The 22,765-nt window shown below is 37.8% G+C and overlaps 1 protein-coding gene across 1 annotated transcript; it reads right to left on the bottom strand.

The window, feature by feature from the left end:
- Positions 1-15,757: 15,757 nt before the first annotated feature.
- On the bottom strand, positions 15,758-21,279 carry LOC149189455 (exocyst complex component EXO70B1-like). Its single transcript, XM_089410241.1, has 2 exons — positions 21,089-21,279; positions 15,758-17,777 (listed from the first exon to the last, which is right to left on the bottom strand). Exons 1-2 carry the CDS (start codon positions 21,277-21,279, stop codon positions 15,758-15,760), a joined length of 2,211 nt encoding a protein of 736 aa, XP_089266367.1.
- Between the last annotated feature and the right edge of the window lie 1,486 nt (positions 21,280-22,765).

Here is a 22,765-nt window from a genome sequence, read left to right on the forward strand (position 1 = left end):
ATGTATAAATTTGATAGAAATTGCAACTACTCAAGATTTCAAACTGAAAAACAAGGGAGACAATTCTACCCTACTAATCTGCGGAATAGAAATAACAATTTAGAACAACATGCATAGACATGCAATAATACAAACCACAAGTAAACAATAATTTCTAGGGGAACCCAAGTACGAAAACCCCTCAAGTCTCTTTTCATTAATCAGTTGAATAGAGAAACTATTACAATTTCTTGCTCCAGCTTTCAGCACAACCTGAAAAAGAATAATTATTCTCTCTGTTGAATGGGAAAATCTGGCCAACACATAGCCATTTATTTTATCCTTTAGCCTCCTATTTCCTTGTGTTTTTTCTGAGGAAATTAGCCCATAAAATATAGGAATTTCCTCCTATTTCATTGTGCAATTCCAAAGGATTGATCTCCTGACCCATGCAACACCTGTACACTCAAAACTAGTCCACAACTGATGTTACACTGCCTTGTCATCTCACTACAGCTGAGGAATTTGAATTTCTTGCATGCAATAAACACATATTTCATTAAGATTTGAAAAAAAATGATTACACAGAAATCACTAGAATTTAGTTTTTTGGTTATTTTGAAATTCTATATCCACTATTTAATTCCAAATTTAATAAAATATGTGTTATTAGCTATTTTGGGTCTATTGATTTAGATTGTTGTCCCATTGCATAATTGACCTTCAACTATCTCTATCAATAATTAGAGGTCAATTAACTGAATACAATTGAAAATCATTGAACTAGATTGCTAAAATTTAGCAATCACCCATGCATAACTGAACTCCAAGCCCTCTAATTTGAATTTATTGAGCTAATGAAGTGACAAGAGCCATGTCACACTAGTTAACTGCCTCCAAGTTGTCCCAATGATGTGGAAATTTGATTTACACAATTTGACTAAGGCTAAAGTCAAATTGAGCCTTTCTTGCTACATTTTTTAACAGAATCTAGTTCTTTATTATTAAATATTGTTTGACAACATTTGTATCAAATGTATGATTTTTCATTTATTTATTTTTATCAGAAATTCCTTTCCACAATATGATAATATTCATTAGTTTTTATGAGTGGGATATAAGAGCTCATTTCATCCTATCCCAATAATTTATAATTTCTTATTGGTTAACAATTTCTATTTAAAAGGTTATTGAGTTTCTGAATTGTTTTTGCAGTATTAAGAACTCATATTTTTTCTTGCATCTACTTATGAAATAGTTGTATGCTATTGGCTTGGATAAGTATTTAGTATAGATTACATTTTGTTAATTTTAAATTTATTTTAAGTATAATATTAGCTTAGAGTTTTTCCTCTTTGGAGAATATGTACTTACATCTTCTTTTTTCAATTGTTGATTGATCTAGATATTAATTGAATGGTGCCATCTAGTACTTATCCCTTAGTTGATGAGAAATATTCTTGTCTATCAACAATTTGATGCTAGAAAGAAAGCCTCATAAAATGAATGGTAGGCAAATCTTCACACAAATCTTAGCTTACAAAATGTAGAAACATTTTCTAGTGAAACTTCTTAGTCTACTCAATCCCAGGTAGTTGCTAAAGAATATCATGTTTCAAACTTGCATAGGCAACCTTCACAAGTAGAATCTTTTGATCTAGTACAATCTTTACAATTTAGTCCACTCAAATAATGCTAAACTTAGTTTCTCAAGCCCAAGTACTTCTTGAAGAATCTCATGTTTCAGACTTACAGAGACAACCGTCATAAGTAGAATCTTTTGATCTAGTACAACCTTTACAATAAGAATTTTTTTATTTTGGTGTTATTGGCTAATAGTTATGAGAAGTCCATAAACCCTATTAAAAAATAAAAATGAATGATCACACAAATTGTATTTATATATGATTTATCTTATCTTATTATTTTGTGTATGTTCAACCAATTTAAATTGAATAATTAAATTTTAGTTGTTTTTGGAAGAAAAAAAAAATTACTCACCATTAATATCGTGTAAAGACGTTATTTGAAAAAGAAGAATTTATTTGAAAATAAAGAGAGGCAACGTTGAGTTAAACCTATTGGGATTTTTGCAAAAATAATTTTCAATAGGTTTATTTTAACAAAATCAAAAAATTAAAAGATGAGGTGCTTTCCTATATTTCCTTATATGGTAGAATGAGTTAACTAATTCACATTTAACTTGAGAGTGATTAAGTCGGTAATTTTATATACATAAATATAAATATACAATTTTTTTTATTTATTATTATGTTGACGGTGTTGGACCCGCCAACATGTCCGGGGATCTCCCCGGTAAGAAGTCCCAACTAGACCTCAGACCATTTGGTGTAGGAGTCCCAGCAGTGGGTCGTACAGTATCACCTTGACCGCGGTTGCACGCAGAGGCAAGCGGGATGTCCTTGTTGGTAGTAAGGAAGGTGCATTCAGGGTTCTAACACATGGAAAGGGGAATGAGTGCGCCCCTTAAAAACCTGTGGAAACATGCAACTTGAAACGAAACACATGAGCAAAGATCCAAAGTGATGGTTAAACCAACAACACGTCTAAGTTGGATTCATACATACATATATAGAAAGAGTACATATATACATGTGCAAGAAATCAACTACATATATTATTAGAGTAACCAAGATAGCTAAAATACAATAACAACATATGCATTAAACGTGATGGCTCTGTTATATTAAGAGTGAAACATCCAATCATACAATGCAACGATGACCAACCACTACTTTCGACAGCGGAATGTTACAATCACTACCGCCGGCTCCTCCAAAGAGATATACTTGCTTTGCACTATGGAGAAGCCAAGCCTCGTTACAATGCACTCCAAGCTTTCTCTAAGATACACCTATATGAAGCTTGGCTCCCAAAAGCCTCTACAATGATTTATGAGGTTCTATAAATAGAAAAGGGTGGAGTGACCCTTGACATTCCCCTTTGTGACTCTTCACCTACCCTCATGACTCTTCAACTACTACATGACTGTTATATTCTACTATCAACACTTGTTCTTTCACTTTTACAAGATGTTACATTAAAATCTGCACATGTACTCATGTGAGAAAAAATAGGCTTGAGTAATCCATGCAAGACATCACTAAGACTCGGACAGCTGTGGGAAGACCAACTCTTCGACATCCTTATGAGGATTGATGATGGCGAACCAATGCCAAGCTGGGTAGTCCGTGATGTTGTCCGTGTACTTTATGTTGACATCCTTCTAGAAGCGAACTCTTGCCTCTGTTGCATCCGGGTACACTGATTTGGCTCCTCTATCCAACTCGTCTGATAACATGCACATCATAGTCTTGAGTGTAGCATGACCAGCAAAATACTGATGCATAGTGTCTGTCCTGATCTCCAAGTCTGTGCTGGTGGCTATGTGCATCAACTCGTCGAAGTACATGTCCAGCTCCAGTCGGACCTGGTTCTTTGTCTTTGCCTCAGTGAGTGTGCCAATGGATGGTATCGCATGTGCATGCACAATGACGTCCATGCTCCTGAACACCTGTGAATGCGATCGAAAAAAATTCTCACCCTGTCTGCTCTGTGCCAGCTACCGGCATGGGTCCATAACCTTTATAGGTGAAGTTCCATCTGTTTGTGAATGTTGCGCCTCCTGTTGTACATGTTCCTGCTGTACATGTTCCTGCTGCTGCACTTCCTTCTCTCCATTGCACAACACCTGTTCTACCCTGAGTTGCCTCTTCAACTCCTTCAACCCCTTCTCTATTTCTTCCATCCTCTTTGCACAATCCTCTTGATGCACTGTCACCTCTTGGCCTCAATCTCCAAAGCTCCTTTCATCACAAGTGGATCTGCTTTGAGCTTGCAACTTTGCTCTGCCTCTGTGCTTTCAACAACCTTCCTCTTTCCTTGGTCATGCGCGAGTCTGCTATCCTCTGTTGTTGATGATGGTGCTGCTCTCTACGATGTCGTGACCATTTCATCTTGACATCCTTGTCCATGAACAACTTGGTGTTTTCATGGATAGGCAAGTGTTGAAATTTCTAAGTATTAACCCTTAGAAATTTTATCTGTATTCTCTGGTTTATTTCTCCTACTTGTTAATTACGAACAAGTTATTTACACATATAAATATCGAAATAAAAACAATACAGTCTCAACCATCTACAAATCAACAGCTCAAAGAAATAGAAAACACACAAGTGACAATGTTAATTTTGGACAACTTGTCCCCAAAAAAACCCAACTTGGGAAAACCGGTGCAATAATTCTGAGGGTTAAATTCAATTATGCAATCTATCCTTGAGTACAACTCGGTGCTAAACTGGCTCACCCGACAGAGAAAATAATCTAACAGTAATACCTCTCTATTTGGAAGCAGATATTCAAAAAATTTGCCCCACGAAACCCTATCCAACAACCTTTGAAGCTCAGCATCAGCCTACCTCGCCTCAGCGTTAGCCCAAAACCCTTTGCATCAACCCTCCGAGGCACTGCGTAACCTCTACGGCCCTCTGCGTCACTCCTGCTACCCTCTACGTGGATGACGCAGGACCTTCTAGATATGCATGGCTCCCTCTAGCTCAGCGTTTGCCTCTATTTCTTCTGCGCTGGTCTCTCGACACTATCTCTGCCTCTCTATCTAGTACTCACTTCCCCTCGCTGTAAACTAATCACTCATTCGACTTTTCTTAGCAAACCCCACTCTAGAAAATCAAATGACTGATCACTCTAGTGTGTTCTCCAACTAACCCTCAAGCCTCCTCTTATAATTTTCCTGTTGGTCCTTCAACGGCCGAGATTACATCTCTAATCAACGACTAAGATTAGATTTGGCTTGATCCATGTCATTTAGAACCTTCTAAGCCAGTTTTATATTAATACCCATTAATAATTTTTTTCCCTGAGTTTAGACTTAGGAACTCCATTAAAAATATTAATTATTTTAATATCTCCTAAACTAGGTAGAACCTCCCCAAACCATTTCTCGGTCTTGGAGATCTCATGTGCTTTATCCTGTCCAACAATTTTCATGGCTAGAGAACATTCGATGCTACCCAAATCAACACTCCCTCTTAGTGAAGACCGTGCTCTAGTAATACTCTACATTGAGCATCACTCTGATTATACGGCACCGGTACTTGTGCTGATGCTAGGGCTCCCAGCCCAACATCCTTTGCAATGCTACATCATGTGCTGTTGCCCGTGACGCTGCCACTACCACTGTTGTAACCGTATGGCAGTTTCCTCTACATCTGTGCTGCTACTGGTCCTTTCTCCCAACACTACATATGCACTACAACCCCCTCTCATCATGTTGCATCGTGCTACTGCGTACTACTACTGCACTGCAACTTAGTTACTAAGAGGTACATAACTGATCCACCCAACTACTGACATCCATGTCTAGCTAGAAACACTCCCGATAGTGAAGCTCTCTCTGTTGCTATCAAGTGCTCCCTCTACTGCCTCTGCGCTACTGCAAGAACTCCCTGCCTCTCGCACTGCTGCAAAACTCTCTGTGTCACCCTGCACTATTGCAACCTCCTCTGTGCCTCTCGCACTGATGCAGCCTGCTAGCTCTGCGTTGCCTAGGACTACTGCACTATAGCACTCTCTGTCACTTCGTCCTCATCCGTTTCCACTGACATCTGCTAGTCCTTCTACCCTCTCTTCGAGGCTCCCGTAGTAAGGATTTGATCCAAGAGTTTGGGTACCTCAAGGATCCTGCTCCTCATTGCCTGTAGTCCTCCTGACTACAGCTCGATATCTCCCCACCTCTTCTCTAGAGGTGCATGAGCACTCATGGCACAATCTTCATCCTCCTCGACCTGCTTTTCTGCCTTCACTGGCGCTACCTTGGAGTCAGACGCCTCTCCCTTAGTCTTCTTTCTCGGACACTGGTTCGTATAATGCCCTAGTTCCCTACACTTGAAGCACTTAATCTTGGCGAGGTCCTTTTTCTTCCTCTTCTCCTGCTTCCCCGGAGATGACAAATCTGCATCCTCTTCCTCTTCCTTCTTGATCCAGACTCCTTGGTTGCTACTTCCCATCTTGGATAGCTTCCTGATCTCTTCTTGGCGAAGAGATGCCCATAATTCTACCCAATCTAAAAGATTTGCCCTGCCCAGAATGTTATGGAAAAATGTATCCAACTCCTCGAAGACTGCATTTAGGGTGGTCCTTACCATCAACTCCTGATCTGGCGTGGCCCCTATGGAAGTTAGTTGGTCCTGGATCTCCTTCAATCTACCGAGGAAATGATCTGTCTGCTCTCCCTTCTGCATCTTGTATGACCGTAGTTGATTCTCAAGTAACATCTTCCTCTACATGGAAGTATGTTGGTACAACGTCTTCAAGGCATCCCACATTTCCTTTTCTGTCTCCTTCTCAGCAATATGTTGGACCACATGATCCTTGACCCCATCAAGGATGATGCATTTCACCTTGACCATTGCCTCCTCGTACTTTTCATTTTCACCAAGGTGAACTGGGATAACCATTGTTCTCAAGGTGAAGGCCTTGATGCGATGTCTATCTAGAATGGACAGGATCTTGTCCTTCCAGACCACAAAGTTGGATGCCCCGTCCAACTTGTCTTGATCCCTCAGTCCATTCATGGCCATCTCTCTACTCTTCCTTTCAACTCCTCCGAGTCTCTACTTCCCTCTGGAAGTTCTCTCTTCGACTCCCTTTGAGTCACTACTTCCCGTCTGGAAGTTCTCTGCTAGACTCCCTCTGAGTCTCAATTTCCCTCCTGGAAATCCGCCTGCCAACTGTCGAGTCACACCTCTCCGATCTCCTATGCACCTGCAACACTGATCCGGATTCCTTGGCTAGAAATACTCCTCAATAGTGACTCCCTCTACCTTGGTTTTTCCTTGTTAGCTATTGTTCTGTCTCGACATCGAAAACACCCCACCAGCTCCACTCCTTGCAAACTGCCCACAGCTTCCTAAGCCCCAGCAACTGAACGATTGAACCTCTAGGCTCTACACAATCCTCGCACTAGCTGAAATGCTCCCCCTTCCAACTGTGTCAACCCTCCTGGTGTCTCCGTGGCTGTTCGTGAGCCTTTTCTTGCCCTCCTTAGCCTCTATGTTGACGTCTCTCTATCCCGAACTAAAGATGCATCCCCTCTACGTCAACCCTTCTCTACCGCTTTCTGCTAGGAACAAATCATGTCACTCGGGATGACTGTTTCTACTGCAAATGCTCTGCTTCATTTGATGCCTTCATCTCTCATGTGATTTTCATCCACCCTCTCATACCATGTTGAAATTTCTAAGTATTACCCGTTAGAAATTTTATCTGTATTATCTGGTTTATTTCTCCTACTTGTTAATTACGACCATGTTATTTAAACATATCGAAATAAACACAATACAGTCTCAACCATCTACAGATCAACCACTGAAAGAAATAGCAAAAACTCAAGTGACATCGTTATTTTTGTACAACTCATCCCCGGAATAACCCAACTTGGGTAACTCGGTGCAACAATTCTGAGGGTTATTTTATTATGCAGTTTATCCTTGAGTACAATTGGGTGTCAAACCAGTTCACCTGATAGAGAAAATAATCTGGCAGTAATACCTCTCTATTTGGAATAGATATTCAAAAAATCTACCCCACGAAACCCTCTCCAGCAACCTCTAAAGCTCAGCGTCAGCCCAGAACCCTCTGCATCAACCCTCTAAGGCACTGCGAAGCCTCTATAGCCCTCTGCGTCACTCCTACTACCCTCCGCGTGGATGACGCAGGCCCTTCTGGCCTCTACGCAATCCCTTATAGCTCTGTGTGGCTACCTCTGGCTTAGCGTCTGCCTCTCTCAGCTTCTGCACTGGTCTATCAGAACTATCTCTGCCTCTCTGTCCAGTACTCACTGCCCCTTGCTGCAAACTGATCACTGATTCGACTTTTCTTAGCAAACCCCGCTGTAGAAAATCGAATGACTAATCATTCTGGTGTGTTCTCCAACTGACCCTCAAGCCTCCTCTTATACTTTTCTTGTTGGTCCTTCAATGGCCGAGATTACATCTCTAATCAATGGCTAATATTAGATTTGGATTGATACATGTCATTTAGAACCTTCTAACCAAGTTTTATATTAAATAGCCATTAATATTTTATTTTTCCTAAGTTTAGACTTACGAACTTCATTAAAAATATTAATTATTTTAATATCTCCTAAACCGGGTAGAATCTGCCCAAACTATTTATGGGTCTTGGAGATCTCATGTGCTTTAGCCTCTCCACCAATTTTCATGGCTAGAGCATATCTCATGCTACCTTAAATCAACAGCAAGCTCATAGACACTAGCTCAACTACATCTCTAGCTGCACTCTCAACATTGTCCTTTGACTCTACTCCCTGGGAAGCCATGTGCATGTACTGCTGAGAGGAAGACAAACACCTGTGATACCCGGAGACATAGAAACACTCATGGGAAGAAATCTGTTGGATGAAAACCAAAACAAAATAGAGGACTGACATGTAACGTACTTGTGTGAGTGTCTGTGAAGTTTCACAATTTTCACCAGGAGGCTGGGAGACTGACTGCTGGTAGTGTGGAAGGCACAGTCCGGGCTATTAGGAGGCTGACTAACTACTAGAACTGCACGATGCATAATCCATCCTGGCTTACTAAGGACTGAAACTGTGCAATGTGCAGTTTCAGTGAGCAAGGGCATGCAAACCCAGCAAACTGCATTATGTAGTTTCTGGAGCCAACTGGGCACTGTCTCCCAGAATTTCACAGAACAAGCATGGGGATCAATGATGGCTACTTTTGCACATTTTCTGGGAGGAAGGTAGAGCCTTCATTCTCTGGGATGCGCATTGCTAGCTGGGTAAGGCAAGGTCCGGGCCAAGGCAGCCCAGGCCCGCTGACGGACGACTGAAAACATGAGAAAGTTTGAATGCATGGCGAGAATGAGTGTAAGAAAGAGTGAATGATCATGCATGCAAATAGTGAGTGAAAGATTCAGAAAATGGGTAAGCGAGCATCTATGTGATGCGAGTCGCCGCAACGACGATCGTTAGTGTAGAAATAATGTCATGCATGCAACAACAGTGAGATGCAAAGGAAAACTGAAAGAGTGCTTCTACAAGCTGATATACATCAAAACGACAGAAATCGTTCATTGAAACCAGGTAGACAACACTCACACAAGCCAAAATACAAAAAGAAACAGAAACGCAACACAAGTCATGAAAAACAGACTTACCTTGAAGAAATTGAGTTGAATGTGCCGAAGGCTCCTAGATGTGATGTGGGATGTCAGAGCTGCAAGATCGATGTGAGGAATGAGCTCTGCAACATTTGACAAATGAGTTTTGATAAGATCGAGGTTATGACGTGCATGCCACAAATCTAGGAAAAAGAAACACTTGGTGGGAGGTTTCTTAAACGATCCTTACATGTAACCTCCGGCTGCTAAAAATAGATCCCTAAAATCTAGGGATGATTTTGCTTTTTCTTTTTTAGGGGAAAAGTAGCCCATGCATGCAAATCATGATTACTCAGTCTTGGAGAGAACCAGTCAACCTGACAGCACATGCAACAGCCTGCGAGCCTCGGGATGAAATTTGCGCAGTTTCGGGGTTGAGAAAGGCTAGTTATCCCTCAAGCATTGCATAGTTTCTAGGGCCAGCAAGTCACTACCTCCCAAAATTGTGTAATTTCTGAGCTGAAGCCCAGTGTTGGGCTGGATTGCGCAATTTATGGAGGGAAGGTTGCCTGGCCGGATTGCACAATTCTCGAGCCCAACAAGATTGCCCAATTTTTGGAGGGAAGGTTGGTTCCCCTCCAGAATTGCGGAATTTTTAGGGGGAGAATCTCAGCCAGAGAATTGTCTATGTCTGGAATGATAGCCTGTGGGTGGGAGACAAACAAGTTGACATGCACAGGCTGGCAGGCCACTAAAACTCAGCTGAAGCCTATGTACTTGATAGTGCATGCTGCTAAGTATGGTTGGTGGGGAGGCTCCAAAACGAAGCTAAGGAAAAATTTTGGAGGGTGGTTGTAGGCTCTAAAACATATTATTATTATTATTAAATATAATTAATATTTTTAAATATAATTAATTATTTAAAAGTTTTTATATCAATTTTAAGGTGTGATTTCACAATTTTATCAAGTGAAAAAGAATTATAAAATTAATATTAAAAATATATAATATTGGATATGGAAATTAATTACTAAATTAGTTTTACAAATTATTCCACTACAAAAAAAGAAAGAGTTAGATAAATTTATTTAAAGAAATAATTTTATTTAAAATTTAAAATAACATTTTAATTTCCATATACACATTATATTTAAAAAAAGAAATAACAATTTATTTTGAACAACTAAAATCAACTATGATGATCTCAAGGCTCACAAAATATGAATCAGATTTGTACCCTACTATTATAACCATTATATATACACTATTGCCATAAAATGGACATAAGTAAGTTGATATGTAAACCAAAAACCTTATAATCCTCACACGATATGAGCCATATTTGTACCCTACTAATATAACCATTATATAGACACTATTGTCATCAAGTAGACATAAGTAAGTTGATATCTAAACCAAAAACCTTATAATCCTTACATAATATGCTTTGTCAAAAAATTATATTCTGAAAACTAAAGATTAGCATTAAAAAAATATAATTTTTTTAAACCTATACATTTTTTTACAATCTTTACATAATATGCTTGGTCAAAAATATATATATAAATTTTTCATATATTATATAGTTTTTAAAGTTTTATTTTTTTAACACCATTTTTTAGATAATGTATTTATTATTATTATCATTATTGGTTACTATTGGCTAATACACTATGATTCATCACCCTTATTGAAGGAAAATCATGCCATTTGGGATAAGGGATCATAAGCGGGCAAAATTTCACACATGTATGATGCCTTTGTCACTTAAGAAATTAGCGTCATTCTTTTGGTCTCATAAAAACAAGTTTTTAACCAAACAACAACAATTTTAAGACATACTCCAAATCCTAAAATATAAATATACTTATAACAATTTTTAATATTTTAATTTTGATTTCATTTACAACTTTATGTTATAAAAAAATTACTAATATTCATAATCTTATGTGAATTTAATTCAACTCTAATTAATTTTAATTTGTTATTTTTCTGCTTTTAAATCCATGCCACTTGTAAAGTCGCTGAAGAAAGGTAAAGTGACTCCCTAGCTTAGACGTGATAAAATCTTTTTTTATAAATTAAAATTCTTTGTTTCATATTGATGGAAATAAATCCCTACAATATTCAAAAACTGGTCTGAAAAATACAGTCCTCTTTGAATGGAAAGGGACAACCCCCAAAACTGTTACGCATCGAGTTTCTAGTGCATAGAATCTTTGCCCCTCACATGGCGACTGACCACATGTTCCTGAGCGTATTTTTCCACCCATTAACGAAATCATTTTGGAAATGGCAACATCTCAGAAACATGGCAAGTCCCATTCGCTAGGAATAAATGGTGACACACACAACTAGAAATCAAGTTCGAACTTTTATCTCGTTGGAGTGTGGACTGTGAAACATGGAATCTTACATACCTTTGGCAAAAGGGACAAAAAAACATTTAGATTGTTTCTTAATAGGGCAGTCTAACAGTAGTCTAACTACAAACATGGGATTTTATGCACGTGTAGTCTAACTACTAGCTATATGAGATTTTTCATTTTACCAATTTGAACTGTATTTTTTATCATTTTTAAAACATTTGATTTTTCAGATCCCATAAATGTTTGGACAAAATTGACTCAAAAATTTCTTGTATAGAGCACATATTAGCTTTGTTAAGATATCTTCTAGCGTGCATATTATCTTCTATTCGACCCATTTTTTCAAAGAAACTTGTAAATTTTAAAGCACATTAATGATGTTTTATATGTTCCTAGTCTAGCACATAATTTGTTGAGCGTGGGGAAGCTCCTTGAAAATGGATATTTAATTATTTTTAAGAACAAACAATGCATAACCTATGATAAATATGATCATAGTAAAATTATTGCCAAGACTAATATGTTGCAAAATAGAATTTATGCTTTCAATCTCCCTTGTGAAACAACTACAACATTAAATGTTGCTTATGATGATAGTTCCTGGCTATGGCACATGAGGTATGGACATTTGAATATGAAAGGCATGAAATAGTTATATAACAAGAAAATGGCCAAAGGGTTACCCCTTATTAGTTCTATTGATAAAGTGTGTGAAGTATGTATTCTTGGTAAGCAACATAGAGATTCATTTCTAGTAGGAAAATCATGGAGAGAGTAAACCATTGGAGCTAGTGCATGCGAATATATGTGGTCCTATGCAAACTTTGTCTCTCAACAAAAATTAGTATTGGATTATTTTGGTGGATGATCTTAGTAGAAGAACATGGGTATATCTCATTAAGGAAAAATATGATGCATTTGTCATAGTTCAGCAATTTAAAGTTGTTGTGGAAAAGAGAAGTGGTTATTCTCTAAAATTATTACGCACCGATAGAGGGGGAGAATTCACTTTTAATAAGTTTGATTCTTATTGTAAAATGAATGGAATTCAAAGGAAATTGACAACTAGTTATACTCCCCAGCAGAATGGCATTGTTGAACGTAAGAATAAAACAATTGTTGAGATGGCTAGGAGCATGCTAAAAGGTTAAAACCTTCCAAACATTTTTTGGGTTGAAGTTGTAGCTACATCTCTTTATTTTCTTAATATATGCCCAAGAAGAAGTGTGCAAAATATTACCCCTTATTAGGTATGGTGTGGAAGAAAACCCAATGTTTCTCATTTAAGAATATTTGGTTACATTTCTTATGCTCATGTTCCTACTGAAAAGAGAAGAAAATTTGATGATAAAAGTGTGAAATGAATTTTTATTGGCTATTGTGAGGAGACCAAAGGTTATAGATTGTACAATCCACAAACTGAAAAACTAATGATTAGTCATGATGTGTTCTTTGATGAGAAAGAAGAATGGCAGTGGAATCAAAATGTGCAACAACAAACTCCAAGTATTATTGTACAAGAAGATGAATCTTTTTGTTTCTACAAATTCATTCAGTAATCAAAATACTTCATAGGCCACATCCACTTCATCATCTTCTACAACTTCAAGTCATGTTTCAAGTCCAAGTCCTCCTCTAAGAAAGACAAAATCCTTAAATGAAATTTATGGGTATACTAATTTTTCTTTGATGTCTCAGATTAAAGAAGAGCCAAGATGTTTTGAAGATGTCGTAAAAGAGTCAGTTTGGTGCAAAGAAATGGATGAAGAGATGAGAATGATTAAAAGGAATGAAACATGGGAGGTTGTGGATCCTCCTACTGAAAAAGAAGTTATTTGGGTGAAATGGTTGTATAAAACAAAGTATGTAGCCGATGGATCAGTACAAAAGCACAAAGAAAAGTTAGTGGAAAGGGGACATGCTCAACAACCAGGTATTGACTACAATGAAACATATGCTCTTGTTGCAATATTTGATATAATCAAAATTGTTTTGGAATTGACAACACAATATAAATGGTTATTTTATCAATTTGATGTGAAATCAACTTTTCTAAATGTTGATTTGAAAGAAGATGTATATGTTCAATAGCCCCAAGGATATGAAGAAGCAGTTAATGAACACAGAGTCTACAAACTGAAAAAGTCTCTTTATGGGCTTAACAAAATCTAAGAGCATGGTATAGTAGAATTGACACTTATCTTTTGAAAAAGGGATTTAAAAGGAGTGAAAATGAACCCACATTATATATAAAGTAAAATGGTCATGATATACTAATTGTTTTGTTATATGTAGATGACTTGATATACATATCTTCAAGTGATTTGTTAGTGGAAGAGTTCAGACAAGCTATAACGATTGAATTTGAAATCACTGATTAGGATTTGCTGCATTATTTTCTTGGCATAGAAGTGACGTACATGAATGATATAATTTTTATTTCATAAGAAAAGTATGTTTCAAATCTTCTTCACAAATGGAAAATGGGAAACTATAAATGCATGAGCACACTCATGAATACAAATGAAATTTTTTCTGTATAAGATGGAGTTGAAAAGGTAGATGCTAGATCCTATAGGAGTTTGGTAGGAATAATTTTGTATCATACTACCACTAGGCCTGATATTATGCATGCAGTAGGTTTGATTTCCAGATTCATGCAAAGTCCAAGTGAGATTCATTTAGGAGCAGGAAAAAGAATTTTGAGGTATCTTTGTGGAACAAACAATTATGGCATTTTCTATACTTCATCAAATAATTTTGGGTTGGTTGGTTATAGAGATAGTGATTGGGCTAGATCTCTTAATGATAGAAATAACACTTCAGGTTATGTCTTTAGCATTGGGTCAAGTGCAGTATCATGGTGTTCAAAGAAGCAACCAACTATTTCATTGTCTTCTACATAGGAAAAGTATATTGCGGCAACAACGATAACATGTTAAGTAATTTGGCTGGAAAAAGTCTTGTTAGATATGAAACAAGAACAGAAACATGGCAAAACTATTTACTGTGATAACTTGTCTACCAATTACCATTTCATAAGCGACTATGTGGCAAAAGGAGAAATTGAAATAAAGTTTTGTACAACAAATGATCAACGTGCAGATATATTCACCAAAGAAGTTTCAATACATGATCAACGTGCATATATATTCACCAAAGAAGTTTCAATACATGATCAATGTGCAGATATATTCACCAAAGAAGTTTCAATACATGAGGGATATGCTCGGAATCACCTCATTAAGCATTAAGGGGGAATCTTGAGGATAATGCTTAATTATGTTAGAAGGAGAAATTGAAATAAATTTTGTACAACAAATGATCAACGTGCAGATATATTCACCAAGGAAGTTTCAATACATGAGGAATATGCTCGGAATCACCTCATTAAGCATTAAGGGGGGCTGTTGAGGATAATGCTTAATTATGTTAGGTGATTGATGACAAATTCGTCAACACATTTTTTGTTCGTGAGTTATCATAATTAGGGCAACAAAATAATAGATGTAGTGAGTATTCAAAGCTATTATTCAATAAATTATTAGGGGCAGTATATTAGAATCAGCGGTTAGTCAGGTAATTGATAATCCAATTAGAAATATATTGACTATATAATAATGTATTCATTACTTCCAAGAAAATATAGGATTGGAATGAGACTTGAGTTTATGTATTGAAAATATGGGATTGGAATGAGACTTGAGTTTATTTATTGAAAATATGGGATTGGAATGAGACTTGAGTTTATGTATTGAGAACAAGATTTTTCTAATTTTTATTTTTATTTTTTTACATATTTTTATATTTATGCTCTCAATAAATTTAACAAAAATACACTAACAATCCTAAACACATTAATCTCGCTCAACTCTAGCTCAACTATTTGGATTTCAATACGGTAACAAAACTTTCAATCAAACCAGAAAGTGAAAACACATAGAAACAAGTAATTCGAGTAAATACATGCTGGCTGAACCAGTACTTAGTTTCCTTGGTAATATAGGTTCACTGAAAATAGCCATTAGGAAGATCCGTTATGTATAGTCTCACATGACAATTAGTCACAATCATCAAAGAATGTTCAAACTTAAATTTACATATAGTCGGGGCTGAAGGATCTTAATCCTTAATGTGATGCTTGTAATTGCAAGCTATCTTTCACTTGAGATATTTTTTTCCACAGTAAGAGTCCCCTTCCTCGTCGGATGTCCTAGAACTTATCTCGGATCTCCTTGAACTTAGGATGATGTATTGTTGTGAAACAGATCCAAGAGATGCGTTTCCAGGTATTCAGGAGTGTAGTCAATATACATGTTAGAGTGGCTCCCCGGTGTCAAATACGTTCTCAGTCTGACCAAGAAGGACCGATAAGCCGGTATCATCTTCTCTGCAATTGAAATCCTAAGCTCCTCCCGAAGCTCCAAATCCGGGACCATCCAACCAGAATGTTTCCTAAGCACCTCCTCAATTGCGAAATTGAAACCCTTGAATCTATTCTCCAAGGACTGCTGTGACACCCCACTGTGAATTCCTTCATCGCTCAAGCAATTGAGCGCCTTCATCCAGGCCGCTCTCTCGTAATTTTCCGCATATTGCCTCATCTTGCCCTGATTCTTCCTTAACCAGCCATAACCAAGCAGTGCCATGAGCTTCGAACCCTTGATCTTCTTAACAATGTAATGGAGATTGTTCGTGAGAAACAGAGATGACAGGGAAACATCCTGGTAGAGGTTAGATTTCGCATCTAACTTACATTGCAGACTCGTAATAATCCATCCCAGTCTCACTGAGAGAGCAGAGGCTGGGCTGCCCAGTTCATCACCATGCCCATCCAATTCGCCAAACAAGTCCATGACGCTATTGGGCAGGCCCTTGGAGATATCAGTGGGATCATTGGCTGTTATGTTGGTGAGAGTCTCCTTGTAATCGGACAGAAAAATCAGATAATTCATAACATACCTCGTAAGCGGATGAATCGTACCTCCCGGCACCGGACTCTTTGAATTCTCTTCCTCGATTGCATTCTCGAACTCCCTCAAAATCCCCCGTGCCGAATTACCGAGCAGAACAAGGGTCGTAGACGCTTGCGTCCGCATGCTGGCACATGAGTCGTGGTCAAAAACGGTGTCGATGTGGGGCTTTAGGTCCCGCAGAGTCTCGTACATGTCGAGCACCCTGAAGAGCCTTTCGCTCGACCTTTTGCTCATGGCCACGGATTCACCAAACTCTAGAAACTTCGTCGTGGGCCCCTTGACGACCCCGTAAAAACAGAAATTGCTGACGTCGCTAAACCCGGCAAATATCTCGTCGCAGAGCCGTTTCTCGCTGGCGAACAGAATCCTCACCGCAATTCTCACGGCGCGTATCCACTTCCTGATCTTGATGTCCAGAATTCCCCACTGCATCTTCTGCACATCCCTGGTACTGAGCCGCTCGACTCCAATTCTGTTGAGACACCCTTCGATTACAGGCCTTCTGGTGAGCCCGTACATTCGTACGCACTCACTCCCGTACCCGTTGGCAACCATGCGCTTCGCTATGCTGCGGAGTTGCAGCACAGTTTCGACCGACATCAAGTCGATTTCGCAGATCTCGTCGGCGTTAGAATTACAACTCCGACGGCTGCTGCTGCTGCTGCTTTCATCTTCGTCTGTCAAACCGTCGTCCGACGAACCCTGTCTCGAGTTGCAGTCCTCATACGCCATGGTCGGCTCGACGTTGGTCGACAGAATTCGGTGAAACTCCTTCTCAAGGCGCCCCATCGACATTTCCATGAGGCGGTGCGCATGCACCAACTTATCCGATCTGCTTTGAGTGGCGTTCAAAATTTCCATGACGCCGCGTAGGCCGTCCACAGCATCGAGATACTCGTTGGTTTCTTTTGGGTTGTTCTGGAACAGTGAGGGGTTCAACGAGTTGGAGTCCCAGGATGAGATTATTTTGTCGGCCAAAGCCAAATTGGTCTCCAAATCGGTCGATTTTCCCTGGGGATTGCCGGGATTTTGATTGCTCGGTCCGGAAAGGCGGTTGTCGAAGGTACTGATTGTGAGCATGTCTCTCGTCATGTTCTCAGAGGTGCCCGGAGATTTTTCGATATGATGTGCAGTGGCCACTGCTCTGTCTTCTCCTCCTCCCGCTGCTTCCTGTATCTCTATGGACGTGTGTATATAACGATTATATGATATCAAGATATTGCCCGAATTCTTCGGAATTCGTGAGTACGAAATAATCTTACAGCCCGGAAAATCTGAATAATCCCTATTGTTTTAAGAGAGAGAGTCTGCGTATGAACAGCAGAATGATTAATGAGAATTGAAGCTCCAGAGCATCATGAATGAAATATGAGAGAGCGAGAATGAGTGGAAACGTGAGTGGGGTGCGGTATTTGAAGGAGTTTAGGGATAAATAATAAACACATGGATGGCTGCAAGTTGTCGAATTCTAAATTTGGTTTTGCGTGAATAAGGTTCCCTTCGCGTGAATAAGGTACCTTTCGCTCCCCAGTCGAATGGTGGTTGCTGAGTCAAACAACATTTACTTGCTATTATGAAAAATCAAATGTAGATAATTATTTTATATAATCAAACACGTGTTTTAATTGAATTAAGTGGACAGCTACAGTTAATAACGTTTTTTTCCTCCCAGTTGAATGGTTATTGTTGCGTCAAATAATATTTAATTGCTATTATGAGGAGTTAGTGTTCAGTCAAATAATATTTAATTGCTATTATGAAGAATTAAGGTAGATATCATAATTATTTTATATAGTCAAACATATGTTTCAATTGAATTAAATGGACAGTTACAGTATTTAAACATATATTTTACATACTCAAATATGTCAAAAATATTATATAGTCAAACATGTGTATTATATAGTCAAATATAGCAGATTTTAAATAATACAACAGATCATTCCCACCACACAACCAACACTCCCTGACAAAATATCGAAATTATCTATGCAGTCCATGCTGCTCACATAAGCGCTGAGCCTGTCCTTTACAAAGAATGAGTCCCAACATTCGACGTCGTTTTCTGAAGTGCCGAGTCTTTGCTTGACAAAGGGAATTCTAAACGTTTCATGGTTAGTTTTTTTAAAGACGAAAAAGTTTCAACAATTTACCCTTTTTTTTAATTGTATTTAGGTACATTGTCACTATTATTTGTTTGGGGGCATATGCAAATATATATTCACAACGTTTTTCTGATAGTGAAGTTGACACGCTAGTGAAGGTTGAGTGTACTTTTACTTTATTTTTTTTATTTTTTTTTGGGATTAATTTACAATTTTGAAAAATATTAAAACAATTTAAAAATCAATATTGGTATGGTATATTTTTTTTGTTTATTAAATAATTTTTCTAATTAGTTTCGAATATTTTTTTTTAATTTAATTTTAATTAAATTATAGTTTTATAATTGAGTGTACTTTTACTTTTACTTTTTATTGTTTGAGATTAATTTACAATTTTAAAAAATATTAAAACAACTTAAAATGTATGGTATATTCTTTTGTTTTTTAAATAATTTTTCTAATTCGTTTTGAATATTTTTTTAATTTAGTTTTAATTAAATTATAGTTTTATAATTGAGTGTACTTCCTTGAGCTGGACAAAAGTAACCAGTGGGAAAACTGTGAATTACAATCGAAATGGTATGAGACTTGAGGCTGGACCGCAGTCCTGATGCCCAAGATACCGAACTGCGACAGACTTATTGACTGTCAGGAGTAGGAAGAGCTCGGAGGGGGAAGTAGGAAGAGCTCGGAGGGGGAATCTCGACGTAATCGTCGGATCCGTGGCTGGGTGGAGAGACCTTCCAAGAAAGGGAACTACTTACATAGTTATAAACAAAGCACAAACAGATAAGTAATACAAGATATGCTTAGTAATCGTTAACTAAAATGTGTTATTATTATTCAATAATGGATAACTAGTAGCAGACTTATTACTAGATATATATTCTATCTTGGTATATTGCTAAATATATTCTGTCACTTTATTTAAATTGATGAATCATAATGAAATAATACTGGTAGCTTTAAACTGTCCTAAGAAAATAACCCAACCATTTCGGGATAACATTATATCAACGAATTAGAGAAGTTAATAGATGAACAATCTCGGGCTTTTAGAGCGAATACTACATTTAATCAAACCATGAGATGCTTTCCTAATACATAGAGAATACAAAGATTAAACCGAAAGGCATTCATTCTGCAATTATAAACCTTTCTATAGATGTAATATAAAAAAAATTAAATGTTAGACGCAAACGAAAGATGATATTTTCATCATGGGACAATTATCACAAACCATTGCACAACCAGATCAAACCAGTCTTATCTTTAAATGTACAAAAAAAAATAACTTAATCGTGAGGGTTCTTTGTGGCTCTCAGTTGATTTCCATAGGAAAAACCGAGAGCCAACCGCCCACGCTCCTATCTAATTTCCAAATCATTCAAGCTGTGAACACTGTTACTCATAATGAACATAATAGTGCTAGAACTAACCAAACAAAGTAATAAAATTCATGTATGGAATTTTCTTGAATTATAACTTTATGTCAGAATGGAAAATATCAAAATCAGATTTAAACCCTTATAGTCGGAGTCAAACCAGTTCATAGAGCCGTCCCATCTCGGACTATTTAAAGAACAATACAAACCCTCATATAGGTTGTCTCTAGCATATTTTTTCTCACATGGGTACATGTGGAAAATGTAATATTATTTGTAAATATGTTGTAAGTGAAATTCCAAGTGTCATTAGTGGAATATGAAAGGTCATCATATTATGTAATTAGTTATTTCTAAAGAAGTTGAAGAGGCACAAGGGTAGTTAAAGACTCACAAAGGGGAATGTCAAGGGTCACCCCACCCTTTCTTATAAATATAACCTTATAACTCATAGAAAGGGGATTTTGAGAGCCAAGCTTTTGGCTAGGCTTAAGCTTAGAGAATGATTTGGAGTATTATGATGAGCCTTTGCTTTTCCACAATGTAGAGCTAGTATACTTCTTTGGAGGAGCAAGTGTTATTGAATGTAATGTTCCACTATTGGGGATAGTGGTTGTCAATGGTGTATGTATGGAGGGAAATTCCACCTATAATAACAATAACAGAGCCAACACACTTTCAAGCATATGTTTTTATTGTAGTTGGACTATTCTACTTGCTTTAGCAATGCATGTTGTTTAACTTATGCATTTTCTTATGAACTATTTTGTATGCAATTGTATGAATCTGGTTGAATGCGTGTTTTTGGATTAACCCATCACTTTAATTTGTGGACTATTCCACATTTTAGATTATGATGTCATCCCGCTCATGTATTCCTTTTGAGTTGTGTACTATTATATGATTATAAGGGGCACACTTCCTTTTCACCTATGTCTGTTAGAACCCCCATGCATCTCACTTGATTTGTTGCAAGGTCACATACTTGCTTCAGCCCAAAATTATCATACTTATCTCTGCGTGCTATCGTGGTCAAGGAATTACATTACCACCCACTGCTGGGACTCCTACTCCAAATGGTCTGAGGTCTAGTAGGTACTTCTTACCGTGGGGATCCCCTAAATTTTGGTGAGTCCAGTACCGTCAACATTTTTGGTGCTAGAATGAGGGCCAGATGACAAGCTGATCCCCTGAAGTCTTTTTTGAATTTCTGCACCCATTTCATAACTTCTTCCACAATAAAACCCCCGACATGTTTTTCCAGAGACAGAAAACTACAGGTGTCAGCGAATATCATTGATAACTTGTCACATATTAATTTTAATGGCGAGGGTGAAGCAACCTTGCTTGAGCATACTAAGTGTTTTCTTCAATTTTTCCCAGAGCACAACATCTTCGATGAGGATGTTGCCTGTAGGTTGTTCATTCTCACGTTCGAAGGGCACGTAAGGAAATAGTGTTACACATTGACTAATGCCTTCATTCACTCTTTCAAACACTTTGTCACAAAATTTTCCCATGATTTTGGCAAATATGCTCACGAACATCTGTGCCAAAAAAAATTAGAATTGCAAAAATTACGTGATGAATCGTTATGCCATTTTCACAATCGTTTTGTACATATTTGTTATGAAATTCTAGAAAATAAAGTTGATTGGGATATCTTAACCAGAACATTTCTACATCTTGTTTGCATTTCATTAACTTCTCAGTACTTATAATATTTCAAGTCACTCCAAGCTTAGCACGGGGCTAGAGCTTCCAAATCTCTGACGAACAAGGTTGTTGTTCCAAATAACCCCCCATCTTCTTCTCATCAAAAAACTCTAGTGCCATGGGTTGAGGTGGGAGAAATTCAAAATCTATTTGTTGAACTGTCACCTTCTCTTCCCATATCACATGGTCAGGACCCTTGCATAGTTTTGGACTACAAGCCCGATGTGTGTGATGAAATTTTTTCCCCTTATTTTCCACCCTTCGCTCCCTCTGATCCTCCAAATTGCAGGTTTTTGTGTTCATCTGTTTCAAATATTTTCTTTGATGTTCATGAGGATCAATTTTTGGATGGAGTTGTTGTTGAGCAGCCAAATTGTGATATCATTTGCAATGAGTATGTCTGGAAGTCAAGAGTCAAATAAGAATTTGCGATGAAGGGTGAACCTATTCCTTTCGTAGATCTTCCGCACTATCCTCACACTGTCAATGATTCTGTCATTCCTGTTGAATCATGTGAGAGTTTAATTTTTTATCATATTAATACTTCCAATCATTCATGAAATTCGTGGAATGTTATCTTTTCATCTAAATGCAGAGAGGTTTAATTTGTTATCACGGATCTTCCCAATTCCTCATCATGCCTTTCTAGAAACATAAGGGGTGAAATTTATCATTTTTCATCCTCCCCTCTATACGGTTCATCAGATCACGAGGATGCCCCCATTGGTGATCTTGAATTTTCTGATCGTGGTCGTCGCGACCTGTTCATTGATTCAGCAGGTCACGATGTTGATTCTTCCACTATCAATTTTTCAATGCCACCTATCTTTAATGATCTACGCTCCGATGAGGTGGAACTTCCTCAAGTTGTCGAGACACATCAACCTGAGCTGATGGTTATGTCAGGTTCTCATAGCCTTGAGGTCAGTTCCATGTCTGATTAGAAGAATGTTGAATCTGTTGAGGCTCCTCGTCACTTCATCGCACATATTGAAGATCCTTCTGTTTTACAATTTTCACATCCTCCATCCATTTTTCACAATCCTATCGCTCAATATTTGGGGGGG

The sequence above is a fragment of the Pinus tabuliformis genome, chromosome 3_1 (genome assembly GCF_031772625.1).
Source record: "Pinus tabuliformis cultivar Carrire ecotype Pingquan chromosome 3_1, CPIR1, whole genome shotgun sequence".
In the NCBI taxonomy this organism is placed as follows: domain Eukaryota; kingdom Viridiplantae; phylum Streptophyta; class Pinopsida; order Pinales; family Pinaceae; genus Pinus; species Pinus tabuliformis.

What these genes read in the sequence shown, in the direction of transcription:
- LOC149189455 (XM_089410241.1), bottom strand. Translation starts at nt 21,279, where the DNA reads ATGATATTCGCTGACACCTGTAGTTTTCTGTCTCTGGAAAAACATGTC. An exon ending in AAATTTAGGGGATCCCCACG is followed by an intron (nt 17,778 to 21,088) that starts GTAAGAAGTACC and finishes TTAAAACAATAG; the next exon opens with GGATTATTCAGATTTTCCGG.